A 23,072-nucleotide genomic window follows, 5' to 3' on the forward strand; every position below is an offset into this window, starting at 1 on the left:
TGTTGGAGTTTTACCAGAAGCTGAGAACTTCATCCATGCCCCATTAGTATCTTGGTTTCTACGATGAAATCTGAAATGAGATATGTTTGTTTTAATTCAAACCACTTTGAGGCATTTTAGCTACTTTAAAGTCAGAATTATTGTTCAGTGGCAGTCAGAAGGGACATATTAAATCTTTATTTACTCATACTGTCCCTCTATTTGACAATGTATGCCAGAAAAAGTTCAAAAACTCAGTTTCTTTGTATTTTTATATTGAAACCTAATCATTTGTTTTCTTCCGGTTAAACAAAATGTGACGTGTGCAACTTTACAGTGATTTGGGTGAAACTGGATCATATTTTATGAATAGACTATTGTTCGGTTGCTAGCGTGCAACCTCAGCAGCTCAGCAGCCTTCCAGTGAACACAACCTCAAAGACAGAGGACAGTTTGAGGACAGTGGTGTTTACAGATGGACTTGTTGTTAAAAGAATCTAACTGTCGCCAACAGTAATGTTAGACGCCGTTAGCTTTTGCAGCTAACATTAGCCAACTTACCCCCTTGGTGGCAGGAGCCAAAACCAACAATAAAACCACCTCAGTACTCTCTGTTACACCTGCACTTGAAAATCTGATGAATGCTCTATTAATTAGTAAAAGGAAAAAACTATATGTATGCTCAGTATTTACCAGTGTTGGGCAGTAACTCATTACTAGTAACAATATTACTTTCCCCAGTAGTAGTGTAACTAATTACTAATACATTTCAGTAATGATATTACGGTTTCACCTTACTCACTTGAAATCCAACAATCCAGTCACATTCCTGGATTTATTTAGTAATCGTGCACATCACAAAGCAGGAAGCTAGTTTGGATAATGCAAATGTTCAGCAGCTGAAAATACTCCATTACTTTGATTTTAACAAACAAAACTGGATTTTAATTGTTGTAAGTCTGAATTTTGGGGAGAAATTTTGTGGAGTGTGTCAGTAAATTAATATAACTAGTAGTGTAACTAATTACTGTTAGTAGGTAGTAATAAGTAAAGTAATATCATTTCTTTTAAAAGAAGTAATGTGTGAACTAAACTAGAACAACACTGGTAAATATTAATAATTAATAAAATAATAAAATAAACCAAATATAAAACAATCCAACACCAGCTGGACACAGAAAGATGATCCCAACATACGAAGAATAAAACTGTTATTTATTGCAGGAACATCTGTATACATCTGTCGGACTCCTCCTCCTGTTGAGTTGAAGTTGTAATATGAATTTGTAAAGAAGTTAAATGCCTTAAAGTGAGAAATGTTCTTTTGCAGACTTCATCATAAAGAAAGCACAAATATTATCTTTAAGTAAGAGCAGGTATCGCACTGTGTGAGCAAACAGCTCACTCTTAGTTTTGGCCTCAGATTGAAGCTTTCTCAGTGGAGAAGTGCCAGTGGCGTGAGATGATATACTTGTTTCCAAGGCAGTTTCATGCAAGAACTTTTTCTACTTGTCCTGGAAAAAGTGCAATATCAAGTTATCAGAAGATGAAAACCGCTGGATTATGTTGTTGTCTTTAAAATCTACATTTACTTACAGCTAATGGAAAACATTCGACAGTGATGCGGGATGGTTTCACTCATATCCGAGGCAGATTCAACTGTTTTACATAAAGCAGTGACAATATCTCGAGGGGGTCCGTTTCATTACCCGCAACATTATGTCACTTGGTTTATGAAACGTCGTGAAATAAGATGATTTGGTTTGGAAGCAGCTGAAGTTATCTCAGCATATTGGCAGATTTTGGGACTTACTATTAGATTAAATGGACAAAGAACTAATTTATATGTGCAGCAGAAGCCTGGAGGAGTACATGCAGAGGAAGGCATACGCTCCTCGCTGCCAGTTTGGTGGTTTTGCTCGAAGGCCCAGACTTTTTTAAGTGGAATCTTTCTGCTGAAATTCGTCTTTATCTCTGAGCTTCTACTGTTCCTGTTACTGAGCTGCATGAAGGCAGTTACCGAGCAAATCTGCATCCAAGAAAACTGGGCTCATAACACACTAAACTGAAACATTGTCTTTCTGTTTCTGCCAAACTTCTCTTTTCTTGATAATGTCTTTTCTAAGAATGCTCCAAATCCGACAGTTCACCCAGTTCAAAGTTGTTTCTTCCTTCTCCTCCACCAGGACCAGGTGTCTGGAACCACCACCACCACCGTGCTGAAGAACCTGGAGCCCAACACCGAGTATACCGTCACAGTCGTGCCCGTCTACCACGAGATGGAGGGGAGACCGCAGTCCGAAAACGGGAAAACGAGTGAGTTCAGATGAAGTGGATGACGCGACCTGGACCACAGTGCTGAGCCAGAACTCATTTCACTCAATGTGGAAAAAGAATAGAGTAAAACGATCTATAGCTCACCAAGACCTAATAAAGACACAAAGACATGTGACTTATAGATTGATAGGGCATCATAAAATATTAAAACACCATTGAAAATAATGAGACTAAAACATAAATTGAACCCATTTGTTCTCTTCAATAAATGTTAGTGACGTAGAACAGCTCATTAGCTAGAAATTTGATCAAAAAATACAGACGTTTATCAAATAATCCTCAATCATAAAGTAGTAAAGAAGTGCTTTAATATAAAATCCTGTCCTCACTAATTAGGACACTGTAGATTCAATTGATGAACCACAGTGACCAATTAAAACTGAGTCATAGCAGCATCACAGGAGAGTAGCTGTATTGATGAAGTGCTGCAGGAGCATGTAGGAAAAAGACTCTCAAACACTTTTTTCTCAATGTGAAGAAGGAGAATATTTGCAGTTTGCATAATCTGGTTGAATTTCATAGACTTTTATTTTTAAATCTTGAAGATCCAATCTTCACTATGTGTGTATGTCATGTAAGAGAGCAAATAAAACCAAAGGTCATTTAAGGTGTGCTGATTGATTCACGACATCAAGTCCTGCTTTGAGGAACATGCAAGAAAACATGCAGACTCGAATTTCACGCTACATCATCATTGTGGCACCAGGCCAGAAATCGATCAGTCAGAAGAGATTCGACACCATGGACGACGAGAAGTTCATCTTGGAAGTGTAAAAACAGCATTTTGTATAGTTTTTAAAGACATTATACAGGCAGGACGCTACGATCCTGATGTTTAACAGACTCCCTGAAAGTAGAACAAACTGTTGTGCATTAAGTTGACGATCATGAAAATGTCTGTAAATGAAAGGACCTTTCAGCACTGACTGAGAGCGTCTGTAACTTCCTCCCTCTCAGATCCTTTGGGCGGAGTGAAGAACTTGCAGGTGATCGACCCGACCATCAGCACTCTGACGGTCCGCTGGGATCCAGCAGTGGGCAACGTCCGCAGCTACAAGGTCTTCTACGCAGCTCAGCCAGGAGGAGAAGAACGAATGGTAGGAAGTGTTTTAGTTTCCTGTCATCTTCACTATTATTTGTTTACTGGTTTGAAGGTCATACTCAGGAAGTCCAGCAGCCTCAGTTTCAATAATAGCTCCACCTCTGTTCGCCTCGGCACTGTGGACATTCTCACCGTTATCAGATTAAGTCCTTATCGTGCTGACGGAGGTTTTCACATTTCACCAAACAGGAAGAGGTTTCAGGAGGCACCACCACCACCATCCTGAGGAACCTGGACGCCAACACCCTCTACAATGTGGCCGTTGTTCCCATCTACCCAGACGTGGAGGGCATACGGCAGGCTGAGAAGGGAAAGACAAGTAAGTGACTCACCGTCCTTCAGACAGAGCTCACAGTCCTGGAAGCATGTGTGCATTGTTCTCAGAGAGAGTCAAATAATGCTATTGGATTGTTTGTGTCAGAGGGGAGTGTAGCAGATACGTCACCTGTCTGGTGCACCCTGCAGGCTCTCTTTGTTCAACATTTATGACGTCTTACTGCCACTTATTCTATAGAATACAATTTTAAAAGGATCATACTGGTTCCAGGCCATTAAAGACCCAATTAAATGTCATCTTTCCTTCATTAACGTGATGTTTTCCTGGTTGAAACGCAATGAACGATCACTCTGAACTGTAAAGACGAGGGGTGGCATTAGTTCAAAATGTCTATACGGATGTATTGATGGAATTTTTTGTGATCAGGTTGATACATGCTGATTCTCTTATTGGATTGGTTAAGAAATTTCATTTCATTAAACACTTAATTCCTCGGTTCCTCTATGTGTTCCTTGTGTCGTTAGCGGGAAATACGGAAAGGAAAAGCTGTAAGTGAGGGAAACGTGGATGCAGTTAAGGGAATTAAAGTGTTCTCATTGTTCACTGGTGTTCCTGGAAGTTTAAGTCTCTTCCCACGGGTCTTTAAACCTGTGTACGTTAGAAGACCAAACATTTGGACTGGTTCGATAACTCCCTGTTGGTACATTCAAGGATTATCCAGCATCCAAAGAACCAGTGTTTTATTACTTCTATAAAACCCCCATTATTCTTTTTATTCCATTGATGTTTGCATGATTTATTTATTTATTTATCTGATGGATTTTGTTTTCATTTAAACTTTATTTTTTATTGCAACTCCCTCACAGGCACAGACGAGATGAGTAGAAAATTATTCAAAAACAAAACAACAGAGTTGCCATTAATCTTAGCTACATAGTTGCGGCGTTGCCTTTTGCAACCTGACTGCGCCAGATGGTTTGTCGCAAAGAACTATGTGGGAAGTCGTTGGAAACTGTTTGTAAAAGGGCAGGCACTTCCAAAAAATACTCGGCAGGTGATTGGACGAACCATCGTCTATCAAACTTCAACCAGTCAGATCAACAAACTATATCACGTTCCCGAAACCAGTCAGGAGAAGAACAAAAACATCTTTTCCAACCAGAAAAGCCTTAACTTCCGTTCTTTGCTCTTCTTTCAATGAAAAAAATACTCTCCAGTTCTGATATAACGGAGGCTAGTAGCATCTCCCTAACATCTTTAGCATTGTTGTTTAACAAACAGTGTCTTCTTGCCACGTCCACCCCCTTAGATGCCAGTACTTCCTCAGAGGACGCTGATTGGTCCAGTACCAATGTACCGGACACAAACGCATAGATTGAGGCCTGGCAAGATGGATTCTCACAGGATTTTGTGATCTTGCGAGTCCAGCGACATCTCCTCATGATTATTTCTGTTCTCTATGACAGGAAAGTACATTTCGGGCCATTTTCTACCATTATTAGAGAGTTTAGGAAAAAACTGTGGGAAATGTTATATTGCATTACATTGACCAGTGTCTGAACCAAAAAAGGTCCCAGTACGCAGTTCTTCTGGTGTTTCCGATAACAAGGACATTTTCAGTGCTATTTTTTTTAGCATTAAGCTAGCTGTGTTTACACGGAGAGTAGCTCCCCAGCATTGCTGTAGGCAGGATTTTAGAAATACAGGGGACAAAACAGAACTTTCTAGGGGTTTTGGGGTATCAAAGTAGTTATATTCTAGGCAATTATTTCCCAGCTTTTATTGTATACCCCTCAGAAAAAATACTCAGTAGTATTCTGTGGGTAGGGAGACATGCTCACCAGAGGTGGCTGTACTCAATAAAGTAAGGCTACTCACTGATATTGACCTAAACCATCTTAACACTCTCACTCTGTTGCCCAACATTTGGAGCTTTTGGCAGAATAGCTGGTGAATATTAATACAATCTTTTTGTTGTTGCAGCATTCAAGATGCACGAAACAGCGTTACCACACTACAATAACATACCTTTGAGAAAATCTCCTTTTTCAGGCCAGCGTACTGACATGAACTCAAACCAGTGGCTGCCTGGAAGACAGGAAGTCTGTCAGTCTGAAAACCTGCCAGTAATTTTACGCGAACTCAGCTTGTATTTAATGGGCTGAAACATGCAAGAAAACCACCAATATGATCCTCTAAGAGTGGGAATACAGACCTTCTGTGTATGGACATTTGCGGCTCACAAAAGAACACAGTGAATGCCAGAAAGTTTAGGGAACTTCTGATACATCTGGACGCTCCTGATGTGGTAAACTCACCCATCTGGTGCACCCTGCAGGATAAAACAAATGCAAAGGATTATTTGCAGCTTTTGTTTCTTGAGAAATTCTTTTAAGTCTTCTTAATAGGGATGTTTTTTTAGCCTCATAGAATACCAGAAGGTTTAGACATTCGCAGGAAAAGGAAAGCCACTCCTCTGTGATTGACAACCTCCCTGACAGACATCTGGACCGTTCTGATGAGGTGGACCCCACCCATCTGATGCTCCCAGCAGGACAGCGGGGGGATCATGTGCAGCAGTTGTTTCAGACTGTCCCATCTCTTTCAGAGCCTCTGGGCGGAGTGAAGAACCTCCAGGTGACCGACCCCACAATCAACTCCCTGAGGGTTCGCTGGGAGCCAGCCGATGGCGACGTCAGGCAGTACCAGATCATCTACGTCCCCGCCACCGGAGGAACAGAGCTCATGGTTGGTGTTCTTCGTAGATATTAATAATGATTTTATTTTAGTTTTTGTCAAAGGGCCAGGTGCTCGACTCATGTTAACCATGGCTAAGACTTCTGTGCACTACTGACAATTGGTGGCAAATCCTGTCTTTGATACCAGACAAAGACTGTTTTTGTTGATAGCTAAATTAAAGGCAGAACTTTATAGCCTAGCTTTAATTAAAACTGAAGTTAACTGATACACCAGTCTGTGCCAATGCTCTGCAATGCCAGTGCTCTCCTGTTACTGTCCAGATGCTTAAAGACAGTTCTATAGACCTAGAAAAACTCACAAACAACGAGGCTCAGTCTCTCATCCACTGTCAATATCAGTAGTAACAGTAGTTCAGTTCATAGTAGGAAAAAGTTCATGCAAATTCAACTCCAAGACCTTAAGGCTTTGTTCAGACAGCTGGAAAATTTGATTTGTTTCTTAAATCAGATCTTTAAGACAGACTATCAGTGATCAGATCAGATATCAGTGTCAGGGCATCACCCACCTATCAGCATGGGTCGATTTAATGTGGGGCTTTTGCTCAATAAATTGTTGCAACAAGACATAAACATTACTGTCAGACAGGGTGGAATAACAAGACCTTTGTAACATCTAACATTTTAAAGTACTTATTGACACATGTGAGGACACTCATGGACTTATGAAGTGTAGAACATCCTGTCACCATGGCTGAGCTGTCATCTTGTACATTACAGACTCAGGTATCTGGAATGTCGACCAACACGGTGCTGAGAGACCTGCGGCCAGACACCGAGTACAAAGTGACGCTGGTGCCCATTTACTCGGATGTGGAGGGGAAACGCACGTCAGAGAACGGAAAGACGAGTGAGTTCGGCCAAAGCAGAGCAGCTTGAACCACATCTGGCTCACAAATAGCTTCGCCAATGCTTGTCCTAGTTTGTTTGAAGCTGCACAAGCTTAAAATCAAGATTCTGACACTCAATATGCGACAGCTCTTGGACTGTTACATTTTGATTTGATGAATATGGCTCTAAAATCTTTCGACAGAGGCTCTGGGCGGAGTGAAGAATCTGCAGGTCACCGATCCCACAACCAGCTCCCTCAAGGTGCGCTGGGAGCCGGCGGAGGGCAACGTCCGCCAGTATCGCATCTTCTACGTCCCTGCAGCCGGAGGCGCCGAGGACATGGTGAGACATCACGCTGACTTCCAGTGCTTCATCACAGGCTTCTTTTTTTCTTCTTCTTTTTGTCTTTTTCACGTCACCAACGAGACGAGCGTGTATACGACTAAATATGCAGGTTATAATATCATACATGACAGGAGGTGTCTGCATACTAACTCATAGAACCGTCGCTAGTTTTTAGCTGCTTCATTGTTAGCATGTTAGCATGTTGACATTAGCATTTAACTCAAAGCCCGCTGTCCCCAGTACTGCCTCACAGAGCTGCTAGCATTACTTTAGACTCTTAGACTTATTTGTATTTGGGAAACTATAAGAAAAAAAGAAAAAAAAGAAAAAAAAAAGAAAAGAAAAAGCTTTTTTAATGCAGGGAAATACATTTTGTTTACTCTGTATCTGTTGGTAAGGCCATTGTAGTGATTTTGTTTACATTAGATTTGCTTAATTTACCTTACTTTTTAAACTTTTTTATGAATTTTTTTAAAATTAATTTTAATCATGTTGTTATCTTTCTACTGTAAGTCTGTTTGATGTTTCTGGTCAGTCTACATGTGACCTTTAAAATTGATTAAAAGCTTGGTGTGTAGAGCTCTGATAGCTTTCATTTAAAACAAGATTAATGTAATTCATAATTAAAGTGACTTAGTTTTCTATCTACTGACTCTACTGAGTCACTGAATGAACAAGTAGAATCCGGACAGCTTCGAATAAACAATACAACCTGTGATTTCTGTAGTTTCCTGCTGAGGCCCAACTTTCATTTTTGTGTGATAATTCCAGTTGTATGTGCATGTATGAACAGGAGCAGGTGTCGGGCGGCACCACAAACACCGTACTGAGGAACCTGCTGTCGGACACTCCCTACACTGTGACCGTGGTTCCAGTCTACCCAGAGGGGGAAGGTCTGCGCCAGTCTGACAATGGAAAGACCCGTAAGTCCTCCACTCTGCTTGCTCTGTCTGATCTTATGAGCTCAAATTTCAAATGAAAGTTTTGATTAAATTTATTTTATTTTATTTATTATTTATTTATGTATTTATTTTACTAGGAATAATAATAATTTAGAAGGAATCAAAATCAACTTAAACAATTTAACAATACACGTTTCAGTTTTCCAAGGGTAAACGTTCGGACACTGCTGATTTAAACGGACATGCAGAAACTCCCAGCAACATTAAGGCTAAGAGTTTCTTAAAGTAATGAGCTCGCTCTATAACATCTGTTCTTAGAAAACAACTTCTTGAAAATACAAAAACATTTAATCAGATTCATCCTGTGGGGGAAAGTTTTCTAAGCTCCTTTCAGTCCGCGGATAAAATCGTCTTTGAAGCCTTTTCTCTCGTAAACGTGAAATACTTCCATTAAAGCGGAACATAAATCCACAAGCATTTCTTAAGTTTGTTTAACTCAGTCTTCTCAGAGCTCCTCGACGTCAAATTCTGCGACACCGGTTCTTGGCTGATAATTCGGTCCTCCATTTGCTTCGTTTTCACTCATCAGGAATTTATTTTCTCTGTGGCAATAAAACTTAAGTCGTTCCAAAGTTATTTACTCACTCCATTCGAAGAAAACATCTGCTGTTGTAAATATGTAAGTGTGCAGTCGTTGAACATAACTTAATACCCACTTTTTCAGATGTCATATCCAGAAAATGTCTTTATACTGAATATTTGAGCCAATACAGAGCTAGGAATGGTACAAATCCAGCTTTAACATCTTTAACATCTGTATTTCTGATATCAGTCTTAGCTCATATTGGGTTTTATAATGACAGCGGGCTTCTGTTGAGCTTCCCCCGAACAAGGCTTTTCTCCTCCAGCGGTGAAGTTAAGGTTAAAGGTCACAGTTTTACTGAGCACCTGCCAGTGGTCAGCAGTGTGGGACTGCAGAGAAACATCGCAGTCATTCCTTCACTGAGATAAATGTTTATGTCTCTGCTCTAATGTAACCACGATAAATCTGCAGTCATTCATCATTTTCAGCTTGTTTTTTTTCGACATCAGAAACATCTTTATAGACAAACAGTATCTCCCAGGTGAGCCCTAGACCTCAGTGGAAATCCTGGAATTTGCCAAAACCCCTAAACCGTCCCTCAGGATGAGTAGATGGAACAAAAGCGCAGCTGAAGATGTTGATGGCAGAAAATAAAACCGATATAATTCTTAAACTGCCGTCTGTAACCGGAGAGTCTGGATTTAGAAACTTTCTCTGTTTTGGGAACCATTGAGTTGCTGGTTGATCTGCGTCCGTGCGGTTTGACGTCCTGTTGTGTGTGTTGGTTTTTGTTTCATGCCATGCTCACTCAGCAGAAATGCATCCTGGGGTTTTTAATGGGGAAGCTGTTGAGTCCAGCGGGTAAACAGAAGCCGGGATATTTTATTTCCTGTCAGGATAGTTTGCAGGCTTCACTGTCGAGTCATCCACATGTAACGAGATGCACTTTTTGAGTCAGTTCTGAGGACATTTGTGGACAGCTTGTGTCCTGATCAAAGTGTTTTTATTGGTTGATTTCTAAGCATTATATATTATAGAGTCAGGAGACATATTTTGCTATACGTTTAACTTGAAGCAGTTATAATCCACAGTGGCCTCATCTGTTAACCCTCTGCTGGCCAATGTAGGATAACATGACTGGGACACTGCATATTAGTAACATTTATGAAAACATGCCACAGTTAGCCAGAAAGGCTAATTTTCCTCCTCTCCTTCCCCCAGGCAGGAAATAGATGAAAGATCAGACGTAAAGAATAAAAGCATCAGAAATATAATCAACAATAAAAGCCGTGGAAGGAATATGCAGATACAAACAGAGCCATCGACAGGAGAGACACACAGAATCAGTATAATGACAACATGATGTTGAAGCCCTGGTGACGCGTGGATACCATGCACAGAGACCATGATAAACAGCTCCTACACTACACTTCTACTAATAATAATTTTATTTATATAACACCTATCTAAACAAGTGATTGACACACTAAATGACATAAAAATCAACAAAGATAAAATATAAGTAACCAAACAAAACATATAATAATTAAAATAAGACGTCACTGAAGGCTGTCCTGTAAAGATTTGTTTTAAGCAAAGATTTAAAAGCAGGTTATGTGCTGACTCCTCAGGCAGGGAGTTCCAGAGCCTATAGGGGCCCTGACCCTCACCCCTTGACCTGGGGACAGCTAAAGAGGGTAGGCTCGAGGATGTCAGAATACGACTGTGAGTTTAGGCAGTAAACAGCTCTGTGATATAGCTGGAGGCTCAGCCATGTTGGGCCTTTTAAAGTTATCTTAAAATAATGTAAAAAGGCAGTTGTGTCTTTAGCTTGGATCTGAAAGTAGTCAGCATTGTTTCAAGTTCATCTGGCAGTTTTGTTCCACATTTGAGCAGCACAGAAATTAAAGGCAGATTCTCCTGCTTAGTTTTGACTCTGAGAACAGCAAGTAATCCAGAACCAGCCGACCTGAGAGGTCTGCAGGGTTCGTACTGGGTCAGTATCTGACTGAATTTTTGGTGAATTTTTTGGTGGCGTGTCTCAAGGAAAGTCAGATTTTCCGTAACATTCAAGGACTCTTGTAGACTCCTTATTTCCTTCTTCTTCCTTATATTTCCTGGTTATTGCTTTTTTACTACCTGCTAGAAAGTATTGTAGTAGTAATTGTAGTAAATATAAGCAGCAGAGGTTGATTTTGGTAGCCAATGTAGTGACCACTGCAGTAGTCCATCCTGCTGGAGATCTCCAGATCACGTTTTTACATCAGGTCTCTGATCTTTGCCATATTTTTAAGGTGGTAGAAGTAGGATAACAAACAACAAGAAAATACATAACCATTCTAGTGTTCACCTTCAAACTCATGGATTACTCAAAACCATCTTGTGTCAAAGTCTGTTTCACCTTTGAATAGTTTTGCTATGTACCATTGCCGTCCGTGGTCGGGGTTCGGGCTTGAGGTTCCGGTTAGCTGCTGCAGAGATAACTGTTGGAAAAAAGTTTGGGCTCAGGGTAACGAAAGATGAAATATTTAATCAAAATGAAACCACAACTCTTCTCTAGCACATTGTGTACTATTCAGCAAAGGTTTTCTGGTCTTTATCCGGGTGGTGTCAGAGGATGAGTCTGGCTTCTTTGTCAAACATTTGGTGAATAAAACACAGTGTACTGGAGAAGAGTTTGGTTTGGAACTGGTGCGTTCTCAAGCTAACAAAAACCAGTATCTGAGACAATATCACCAACGTAACCTCTGTTGTTTGAAAGATTGTGGAACAGATTGAGAGCGAGGACATCTTCAGTGTCCCGCATACCGCCTGCAACGAGAAGCAAACCGCTATTGTCTGTTGGCAGGTTAAGTGACCTCTACATCACAGCAGCAACACACTGGTCCTCACTGCAAGTCTGTCTATCAATGAATATGAGTCTGTGTGTGACGTTGATGATCTTTTATTACCAGTAACTCAGTTTTATTGTTTCTGTCCCGGGAGGAATCTGTCACATTTTGTCTGGACAAAAACAACGTTTCAGTCCAAAATGTGAAAAAAAGGCGCTATAAAACGATTAATAACACAAAATTAGATCAAGATTACATAATCTCTCAGAAGAATAGAAGGTAATTTTGTCCTTGGATGAAAGAAGTAAAACATCCTGACAAAGTGTCCTCTGTATTTTAAAAGTATTAAATGATTATTTTTTTAATGAGGTTATACAACTTCAGGGGAAAGGTTTTGCTCTGGAGGTTTTTTCCTCATTGAGGACGAGGCTGCGTCTACCTACTGCATGCATCTAGTTTTGTTTTATTGGGTAAAGCTCCAGATACCAGGGGGATATGCACATCTGGTTTGGTTTAAAAGGGAAGTTAAAGGCTTTTGCGTAAACCCAAAACTGTGCTACTTCTCTCTACATGTCCTCCACATAGACACTATAAAATGACTCCTGCCGACTTTTGCTGCACTCAGCATTTGAGTTCAACCTCGAGTTTGACTGCTGCAAAGACAGTTCATTCTTCCATTAAATGCTGATAAAAGCCAGATATTTGGGAAGTTATTCCAACAGAAATCAGCTTGTTTTAATTCTAGGCTTCAACAGAACACAACAGATTTATTCATTCATTTTTTAAAATTCTCTAAAAAGTTCACTGAGGTTCTAAGCTTTTATAAATTGTCTGAAGAATTGGGTTTCAAATTAGTTATGACATTTAAAAAAAAAAAGCTCTAATCCTTGGCTCGACATTTGCTCCATTTATGTTTACTTACTAACTGAGATTTTCAGGAATGTAATCACTTGTGTTTGGGAATCCATCAGCATTAGCCGCCATATTCTGGATCCTGAAATGGGACCTTCTTCAAACCAGGCCTTTGTTTTGATTTTCTAAGTGAAGAAAGTCAGCGATTCCACCTCCCTCACTTCACTTTCTCTTAACCTCTGTGACCCTGCAGTCCCTCGCACGCCCCCCAGGAACATCCAGGTGTACAACCCCACCCCCAACAGCCTGAACGTGCGCTGGGATCCCGCCTCAGGCCAGGTTCAGCAGTACCGGGTGGCTTATTCCCCCCTGTCCGGAGTCAGACCCACTGAATCGGTGAGTAACCCTTTCTAAGCTGTTAAAACACAAACTGTCATTAACGACAGAATTGGCCTCAAGGGCAGGAAGAGGTGGTTTCCCCTCCACTCAAAAGGGAGAGGGATTACAGCTGCAAATGTAAGGACAAAAAGTAAATAACTCTGGAAGGTTGCTTTTAAACAGTTCTGCAAGTGAGAGCAGATGATTTTTTTTCATTCAAAAGATAATTTCTTGTTGGAGATAAGTGAAATTGTATTGGAAAAAAGGGGAATTATCTCATCCCACAAGCATTTTGTCTTGCTTGTTTTAAGATAAAGAAGATATTATAAAAGATAGGACTGTGACTAACGATTATTTCATTTCCCATTAATCAATTGTTCATTTAGTCTTTAAAATGCCAAAAAATTATGTTCCAAAGCTAATGGTGAAATCCTCAGATGTCTTGTTTTGTCTGAATAATAGTCTAAAACCCAAAGATATTCAGTTTCCAGTGATAAGCAGGTAATCCTCATGTTGAGAAGCACGAAAGTTGACTAACTAGTTGATCAACTAACCGAATACAGACAGACAGAAGTTTTCAAATTGGCTAAATTGGATGAATTTTAGTGGAGGTATAGACAAAAATCATGTGACTCGAACTTGAGTCTGACTCGAGTTATGAATCTGATGAATTAAGACTTGAATAAATTATGAGAAGGAGGTAAAGGTTCAGTGCAGACCAGCACACAGACAACTGATGAGACAGATGATCACGTTTAGATGTAAAAACTGTATTTGATTTGGTGAAGGTTACATGACTTGTTTAGGTCATGAAACACAAAGTTTGAGGTTTGGGACTTGACATGTCTTTTGACCTAGGACTTGACTTTGTGTTCATAGGTCTTAACATGGGACATGTTTGGTGCTGGCATGACTCAAGATCTTGACTTCAAACTGCAGATTTGACTTGGCACTTGTTGGTCTTGACCTGGTTCTTGAAACTTGTTGGTCCTGACTTGTGACTGCTAACTCTTGAACTGGCTCTTGACTTAGACTTTTTGGTTCTGATATGAGACGTGTAGGTATTGACTTGAAAACTTTAGTTCTTGACTTAAGATTTTATGGTCTTGGCTTGGTTCTTGAGTTGAGGCTTGTTGGTTTTGACTTGGCTCTTGATTTGGGACTAGACTTGGGATTTATTGGTCTTGACTTCGGACTAGTAACTGTTGAACTGATTCTTGACTTTTTAGTCTTTTATAACTTTTTAGTGAGACTTGTGGGTCTTAAATTCAGGCTTTTTGGTCCTGACTTGAGGACTTTTGTTCTTGAATTTGTTCTTGACATGGCATTAATTGGTCTTGACTTGGTTCTTCAGTTGAGGCTTCTTGGCCCTGACTTGGGATTTAACTTGAGGCTTGTGGCTCTTGACTTGGTTGGCTGACTTGGTTACACTGTACAGCTGTATATTGAGTGTGAACTCTAAACTAATAGCACCATGTTGCATCTACTTTGGTTGCCTGAGAGTTTAAATCAGTTTTATCCATCTTGTCTCCACATCTGATTAAACAGTGAAATCAACACAGGGTCATAGCTTTCACCGGGTCGGTCTATTTCATGGAAACAACAGGTGGTCCCTCTTGGCCGTTCTTATTAGTTTCACTTAGTGTTCATGCTGATGTTGCACAGATGTTTGAGCAGCAGTCATTATGGTGATGCTCTTAAAATATGGAAATCATGACTTGTCAGCTTTTTGTATTTCTCCATTAGCACTGATTTCATGCACCAGTGCAAATATCTGGATTGCAGGGAGAGAAGAAGGGGGCTTTATTTCCCCAGAAAGAGTTTGAACTCTGTGACTGAAGTTTGGAAATATTGCACACTGAACACATCTGTGACTGACTGAGAGCTGCTATGGTTGACGTTTTTGGGGCCATAAGCCTATAATCTAATTTGGCTGTTCTGATGATTAGGATCTGCTTTGAAGATGTTGTGAAGCTAATAGTGCTTTACAATGTATTATCCCCCCTGTTATCACACAGAGTGGTTTATTATCCGCTGTAGTCACCATTTTATTTATCTATTTTCACTTCTGTTATATTTCATTTTAATTGTCTTTAATTGTTGTTTTAGTCTGAGAGGAAGTTGGTTTGGCAAAGACATAGAAAAACAAAAATAAGTTCTGACAAACAAAGATTAACCAACTCTTGATGACTAATTCAGTATAATTAAGCCCAAACTGGTCAACCATCACAGAGTAATTTAATTCCCAAGACCAACTCTGAAAGAGAAAATTCTAGGTTGGTGTCATTGGTTGAGTTAAACGTAACCAACCTAGAGCTGTTTTAGTGAGGTCTAACACTGAAAAGGTCTCAAAATTCATCAGTCGGGTCGTCAGGTTCCAAAATATTAGGAAGTCCCTTAAGAAAAAAGGTTGGGAACTATTGAGCTTGGCTAGCTAGCTCACCTTAGCATTGTTAGATAACATATTTAGGTACCAGCTAAGCACCAGGCTTTATAATACAAGCATCCTCATCTTTTAATTTTTTTATTTTTTTTACTGGGGTTCAAAATGCTGCCTTCAAATTAAATTGTATTTTCAGGGAAGTCAAGTACACAATATGCACAATGTTAAGTCTTTTACAGAAGAAGCATACTGTACCTATGGACAACTACTTTTTGATTCCGTTTTGATTGTGAACTATGATGTTGGGAACATGTTTTCTTCATTGGCTTTTTAAAAATGAACAAACGCCTTAGCTGAACTTAAAGTATTGTGGAAAGTTTTTACTTACAAAGTCAAGAGAACTGTATCAACGGATCATTCGAGTCCACTCTTTAAGATAAAAATCCCAACAAAGCCCATTAATTACCCGGAAAAACTGTGATTCTTTGGCTCCGTTCATTGAGGTTTATCTCAACCAGCGTTATAGCTCAGCCCTCGAGAGCAGCTCTGCCTTCAGGAAATGACTGTATGACTACACCTCCAGTCTAACGTAATTCATTGTGTTTTAAAAGGCCAACAGCCAAGCCATTAGCCTTACTGTTGAGTTGACTGGAGGGATTTGACCCCAGGCCAGCAGGCGTATATGTGCTTCCAGTTGTGGGATCTCAGCAACATCATCACTGAGGAACCTGTTTCATGGTCGCGTGTGCCAGAAGCTTTGGGTCCAAAACCCTTTGAGATATTTGCTTTAACCAAAACAAAAGCTCTCGATGAGGGTTGACTCGAGTTCAAGCAGCAGATATATTTCCCATGATGTAATTTCCTGGGTTTTTATGGCCCACAATCGGGCAGAGGATAGATGCCGTGATAATCCCAGTGACAAGAGACGGCCTGCACTTGCCCTTGTTAGAAAACACGTCGAGCTACACGTGTGAACCGGCTCTGAGTCACTGACGGACCCCGTGCTCTCCAGCCGCTTCCTAGCAGAAACTGTTTATTCGTCAGTCCACTTATTGAATGAATGATTTGTTTTGCGTCTAACCTCCCAGGACTTTGTTAGTGTTTCAGGAAAACTTTGGCAGCAGAATGCTCGGGGAGATAACTGGATGTGGGATGAGCAGTGAGGTCATTATGTACATTATCACTGCCAGATCTTTATGTAATGCATGAAGACGCTCATTTGAATAGCCAGAGTCTCCCCGCTGTGGCTGTTGTGATGATGTTGATGATCTTCATATATTTTTTGACCCTTGGGTTTCTTCTCCAAAAAGGTCCTGGTTCCAGGAAATTCTAACAATGCCTTCCTGGACAACCTGATCCCAGATACTCCCTATTCAGTCACCGTCTCGGCTCTGTACGCCGACGGTGAGGCATCGCCGGTCAAGAGCAATGGCAAAACACGTAAGTAGAATACCAATCTTACATGCTGACACTGTATACATACAATGTGTACAATCAAATGACTGACTCATGCTGACAATTGTTTACATCTACACTGAGTCATATCTCGCTGCACTGCAAGATCATCTCAACAAGCAGGGTCATCGGTGTCTAGATAAATCATGAGTGGCACTTAATGATTTAGTGGTACTACAGAACTATGAATTACATTTGGTACAGTGAACAAGCAGGATCAGAGAAGTCTCCAAAACTGTAAAACAGTAAGAAGGGTTATTAGGTACTTCAACATTAAAGCCAGTATGATAACTTCTTTTTCTGTTTCCTTCTTGACTGTTAATATAAAATTGTTGGTGAACAGATTTGAGGAGAGAAATAGTCAACACAGTAACAGAATCTGGATCCATATTTGATAAGCACTGCCTAGTTTGACAGTTCGATCTGAGTTTGGTGCGTTGAGCTGGATGGACTGGATGGTTTTGTTAATCTGATGTGTTTCCGCCGCAGTGCCTCGTGCTGGTCCCAGGAACATGCGTGTGTTTGATGCCACCACCAGCACCCTCACCATTGGCTGGGACCACGCAGAGGGTCCAGTGAGGCAGTACAGGATCGGCTACGCTCCCATGACCGGAGACCCCATCACCGAGTTTGTGAGTACATCAAGGCTCATTCGAACCAATCTTAAAAATTATGTTTTTTTGGGGAAAAAACTGGCGACAAAGAAAAACTGTCCACCACTCGTCCCTTTGCGTTTAGCAATAATGAGAGATTAATTTCAGGTAATGACGTCTTCTTGTTTTGGATAAACGCTTTGGATAAACGCTTTTGATGAACTCTCGCTGTTCGCCATTCCCCGTGATGTCCAAGGTAAACTATGCGGTGAAGTCACATCTCAGGATTCCCTTGGCTCGCTCAGGTTATAAATCACCGATTAGTTGGACTAATTACAGGCTCTGTTAAACAAACACTATAATTTGGGCTATATTAACGTTATTAATAGTCCTAAATAACGAGTTGGACCAGCGGTGGAGGGCGGAGACGGCCCAGCTGTGCTCTCCCTCCGCTTGTTAGCATAGCACCTGTTCTGTGTGAGTCAGCTAACTGCAGCGAAGGGATGGCGATGAGAGGATTTCTGCAGACTGGGACTGACGGGAAAAACATTTATAAATGCACGCAAATAGCACAATTTAGCATCTGTGGCTAATGGAGAGAGTTTGTACAAGCTTCCATAAGCCAACTGAAATACGATTTACTGCCTCAGGACACAAAAGGATTCCTTCCTGTTATCAGAGATTACGCTGCTGAAGGAATGGAAACCAATTTCTAGGGGGTAAATCCTTCAAACCTTAAGATTTCACTTTTGCATCAGAAAAACTGTATTTTGCTATTTAAAATCTCAAAACCCCAAATTTGACACCAAAAAGCATTTTCCCAATAGGAAATATAGGATATGCTGATATTATTTGTCAGGTTTTAGGAGCATTCTTTGGACATGTCTACAGCGCATTCGTAATAAGCACTGGCCCCGGTTGCTCCCAGTTAACCTAAATGAATGGCCCTGCCTGCCAATTACATGAACCTGCAGAAGCAAACAAGGCACACCCAAACAGACCAGAGGGCGTCTTTCTGGAAACAAGCTCCCTGTTGCTCTGGATAACCTGTAAATGTACAAACACTGTCTGAAAGCCTCTGACTGTTTGCTGTTGTGGTCCTCAGACTGTGGTTCCAGGGAACAGAAACAACGCCATGCTGCAGAATCTGATCCCTGACACTCCATACAACATCACCATAGAGGCCATCTACGCTGAGGGCCCCGGAGGGTCCCTCAATGGAAACGGACGTACAGGTGAGGCAGAAACAGACTGACGCCTGTTCAGGTTTATTAGCAGCAACAGGAGAAGCTCTGCACTCTGTGCTGTTGAGAAATGTTGGTTAAGTTGCTGCATTGCATCTCTCCTGGTTGACAGTGTGTTTAACACGGAGCCAGAACTCAACAGCTTATCAGAGTAAAAAGAGCACCGTAGGTTTGTAAGTGAGCTAACAACATTAATAAACTTTCTTTTTAGGTAGGGATTATATTGTGTATTGTGTATATATATATATATATTAATGCAGGTCTTACAGTTCCGATGTGGGGTTCAGGCCCTGGTTGTGGAGCCTGATGGCTGCAGGCTCCAAGGCCAATGAGGTACGAGTCTCTGGCTAAACGTGTCCTCGTATAGAGGATGGGAGGGGTTCTCCATGATAGCGTCCAAAGCTGAGAAAATGTCACTTTTTTGACCCACTTTGCAAAATTGGTCTGGTCCAATGACGACTGTATGGGTGCTGTTTGTGGGGCTGATTGTTGTTGTGTCTCCTTTCTGTCGCAGTCGGCCTGTTGAGTCCCAGGAACCTCCGTGTCTCGGACGAGTGGTACACCAGATTCAGGGTGGCCTGGGAACCTGTTGCAGCTCCTGTCCAGGGATACAGACTGATCTACTCTCCTGCAGGTGAGACATCAACATGACCTCACAGTTTCTGTATGTTGATGAGCAGATTGAAGCCTATTAAGTCTGTATGATGATAAAAATACATAATCAAGACAGAGAATTGTATAAAAAGTTCCCTACAGGAAAATCTGCTCAAAATCCATCCAAATCATTTGTTTTACACAAACTTCCTGCAATTACTGAGTTCACTGTTTAGGTTCATTGTACAGTTTTAATATAATATGAAATATCCATAAAATATGTCACTGAGTCAGTTTAATAAATAATAGATACGGTTCCCTTGAGGACAAAGGTTGGGAACTACTGATTTACATCTGGATCTGTTGAAGTGAGCTCTTCTCGCTTCTGTGTCGTGCTGCAAAGTAACTAACTACTGTTGAGTGAATTTGGAGGTACTTTTACTTTACTTGAGTATTTCCATTATAAACGTCTACATTGATTTAATAACTTTAGTTCCTTTGCAGATTCAGATGAATAATACAAAATATAATCAATAATTAAATCATTATGTATTATTATAGGTTAAGATAATATAAAACTTCCCCTGATGTGAAATTTACATGTATATAAAGTAAAAAAACAAGCTCCAACATTAAAGTGATGAACACATTAATGCATCACTGATTATTATTCATTAATATAATACATTTTATTATGCATACTTTACTTTTTGTATATTGAGTATATTCAGAAGTATTTCTACACTGTGGTATTACTACGTTGAATTAAAGTACTTCTTCCACCGCTGCAAATTTCAGAGTGATACTCAGGAAAAAGTGAGTAAGTGGCTCTTGAGTTGTGATTATTTTGTCACTCATATTTTGAAGAATTTGCACTTGAATGCTTCGATGTTGAACTTGGCCTCTCTCTGCAGACACTCTTTGTTTTCTGACTGTGAGATGTGAGAGAGTTTTGTTTAGTTACACAATAGCTGCAGTGATTACCCATGATTCACTTCTGCTTTTTTCACTCTTGTTTTATCTCCAGGCTCAACCACAGCCCAGCCCATAGATTTCTTTGTGGGTGACGTGACCTCTTACACTCTGCACAACCTGCAGCCTGGAACCACCTACGATCTTGAAGTGGTGGCTCAGTACAGCGGTGGCCAGAGCGACCCGCTCCCCGGACAGGGAACCACACGTATGTACAGAAACAAACGCAGGAGTCCTGCTGTCACGTAAACAGTTGGTTGTTCCAAAATTTAATTTTCTCATGTACGCCTGGTGGCGTCCAGATTTGCAGATAGATATTCATGCTCCAGTTATGCTTTTGAGATCTCCACCGCTGATGTTCCTGCTGCCCAAATAAGTTAAAGGGAATTTCATGGTTCTTTTTGTACCAGGCTGAACATGTTCATTTCTGCTGTAAAGTTTTAGTTTGGGGCCTTATGGAGATTGCCTCACTGCTGGAGCCAGCCTCTAGTGGCCGTTAGAGGAACTGCAAGTGGTGTTACTTTCATGTTGGATTTATTTAGTTGACGCTTGGTTTTAAACTGGTGAATCAGTTGGTCTCAACTTTCTAAAAACACTGTTTATAGTCTGTGGTCTACATTAAGAGCCATACTTTCTTAAAAAGAGTTGTTACGTGACTTGAATTTGCCCTACAGGACTCGAGACTTGAGATCTGTCTTGGACTTGTCATAAATTACATACAAACAGCTTCTGTTTATTGTGTTTTAAAATATGATTGTAATTCATTGAAAATGCAGATTTGAAAAAACTCAAATGTCCCAGTTCCTCTGGATATCCAACCTTTTTCACAGCAGCCATTCTGACATGAAATAGTAGGGTAAACACAGGTGTTACCTATGAAAAATACAATTTAGTGCAGCAGAGCCTTTCCAGTGAACCAACATACACAATAGCAGCACCCTGACTCTGTTTGACCTGAATGGAACAATGCCTGTGTTTACCCTACTGTTTTATGTCAAAATGGCTGCTGTGAAAAAGGTTATTCACTGTACTGGAGTGGTAAATGGAAGCATCATCAGTGGAGATATCTAAACCTCTAAAACGATCTGCTTGGACACAAACCAAAGGATGACAGGAGGTTTTATTCAGGTGTTTTTAGAGAATGTAAGGATTTTATGGATTGTGATTATTTATTATTTAAAGTTGTTAAAAATGCTTATGTTATGTAAAGTTGACACAAGCAGGGCAACATAAGTCTTTAACAAAAACCATACAAGACAACCTTTGAACAGATGCACCGTTCTGTATTTCACAGGTTGTACGAATCCTCAAACTATGTCTTTGGTCTGTTTAATGTTGAAATGTGACTTCCTGTCCTCTGCAGTCTACCTGAACGTGACCAACATTAAGACCTACAACGTGGACCACGACAAGTTCTGCATCAAATGGTCTCCTCACAGGGCGGCCACATCGTACCGCATCAAGCTGAACCCAGTGGACCGTAAGCCTGCTCCACTGTCACTGTATACCGATTTATACGCTGTCTTTTCTGACCAGTTCTGTGCAGTTTCAGGCAGCCATTGGTTCCCATTTATTTCCATATGATATGAATATCAATTAACAGGTTCTATAAGTTTCAGTAACAAGTCTCGTTAAATCTTCACGTACAAAGATTTTGCCGTAGAGTATTGGTGTATAACACTGAGAAAGTAAGAAAGTGAGGAAACATATATACAAAATATGAAAAGATTTCAAAATGAAAAGAGCTATACACTATAAAGTATAAAGGATATGTGCAATGAACAGAGATAACAGTCCAAAAGATGCTGCTTTTTTTTACTGTGAATATATTTTATTTGACTGTTTCTCACTTTTGAGAAGCAGGAACCAATAAATGCTTGACATTTTTACTTCATTTACAACCCTAAATGATTAATAAATCAGCAGAATTGTTGCTATAATTGAGTCATTTTAGATTACAGGTGAGAAAACTCAAACAGACACAACACAAAATCATTTCAGATACAGAACAAACCCAAACAACCCTGAACCACAGTGGTTTAACATCAGAGAACGGTTGCAGAATCTCTATTAATAAGGTTTAAATGTCAGAAATCAACTCCCTTTCAGCAGAATAAACCAAATATCTTGTGAATCATTTCGTCAGCTGTCTCTGTTGATACTTCTGCAGATGCATTAGATTCAGGTGCACCTGATGATGGTGGCATGGTCCGCCTCTAACAGTCAGATCTTGATCAGAGGTGACTTGTTTGAGGTGAAGCATGCAGCAGTGTGTGCAACAAGACTCCCAGCAGATGTTTTGAAGGCAGATGAGCTCATCTCTGATGCTACAGATCCTCTGCCGATTTCAGGCGGACCCTTCATGGCGTTTAGCAGGCTGTTGGGATCGCGTCTAGACTTTATCCCCCCCCCCGCTCCCAGAGACTGTTTATCTTTAGTTCTCCTCATTGTGATTATTACTCGGAGCAGGATGCAAGCTTTGGCACGGGATTGAAAGCGTCCGACCACCAAGCTTTAATTGTGTCTCCCTCTGCAAAGATTACATCCTTTTCAATTACTACAGGGTCTTTGAATCCCATCTGGTTCGTATTCGCACACGGACACGGGTTAGTGGTTGAAGAGCAGGAAAATCCAGAAAGGGAGCATCCATATTTGAGT

At 40.5% G+C, this 23,072-nt stretch overlaps 1 protein-coding gene across 6 annotated transcripts in view; it reads left to right on the forward strand.

The window, feature by feature from the left end:
- col12a1b (collagen, type XII, alpha 1b) overlaps positions 1-23,072 on the forward strand; it is a 137,317-nt gene that overhangs the window by 73,416 nt on the left and 40,829 nt on the right. For 5 of the 6 annotated variants that reach the window (XM_051408952.1, XM_051408956.1, XM_051408951.1 and 2 more), the window contains 14 exons: positions 2,166-2,295; positions 3,274-3,413; positions 3,608-3,737; positions 6,304-6,443; positions 7,172-7,301; positions 7,485-7,624; positions 8,421-8,550; positions 13,049-13,191; positions 16,867-16,996; positions 17,501-17,643; positions 18,710-18,839; positions 19,363-19,482; positions 20,470-20,622; positions 21,778-21,894. In XM_051408952.1, the coding sequence (XP_051264912.1) occupies positions 2,166-2,295; positions 3,274-3,413; positions 3,608-3,737; positions 6,304-6,443; positions 7,172-7,301; positions 7,485-7,624; positions 8,421-8,550; positions 13,049-13,191; positions 16,867-16,996; positions 17,501-17,643; positions 18,710-18,839; positions 19,363-19,482; positions 20,470-20,622; positions 21,778-21,894 (1,876 nt within the window). The remainder of the gene's footprint in view (positions 1-2,165; positions 2,296-3,273; positions 3,414-3,607; positions 3,738-6,303; positions 6,444-7,171; positions 7,302-7,484; positions 7,625-8,420; positions 8,551-13,048; positions 13,192-16,866; positions 16,997-17,500; positions 17,644-18,709; positions 18,840-19,362; positions 19,483-20,469; positions 20,623-21,777; positions 21,895-23,072) is intronic. The other variant, XM_051408957.1, reaches the window with a different exon arrangement.

Source organism: Dicentrarchus labrax, unplaced genomic scaffold, assembly GCF_905237075.1.
Source record: "Dicentrarchus labrax unplaced genomic scaffold, dlabrax2021, whole genome shotgun sequence".
NCBI classification, from domain to species: domain Eukaryota; kingdom Metazoa; phylum Chordata; class Actinopteri; family Moronidae; genus Dicentrarchus; species Dicentrarchus labrax.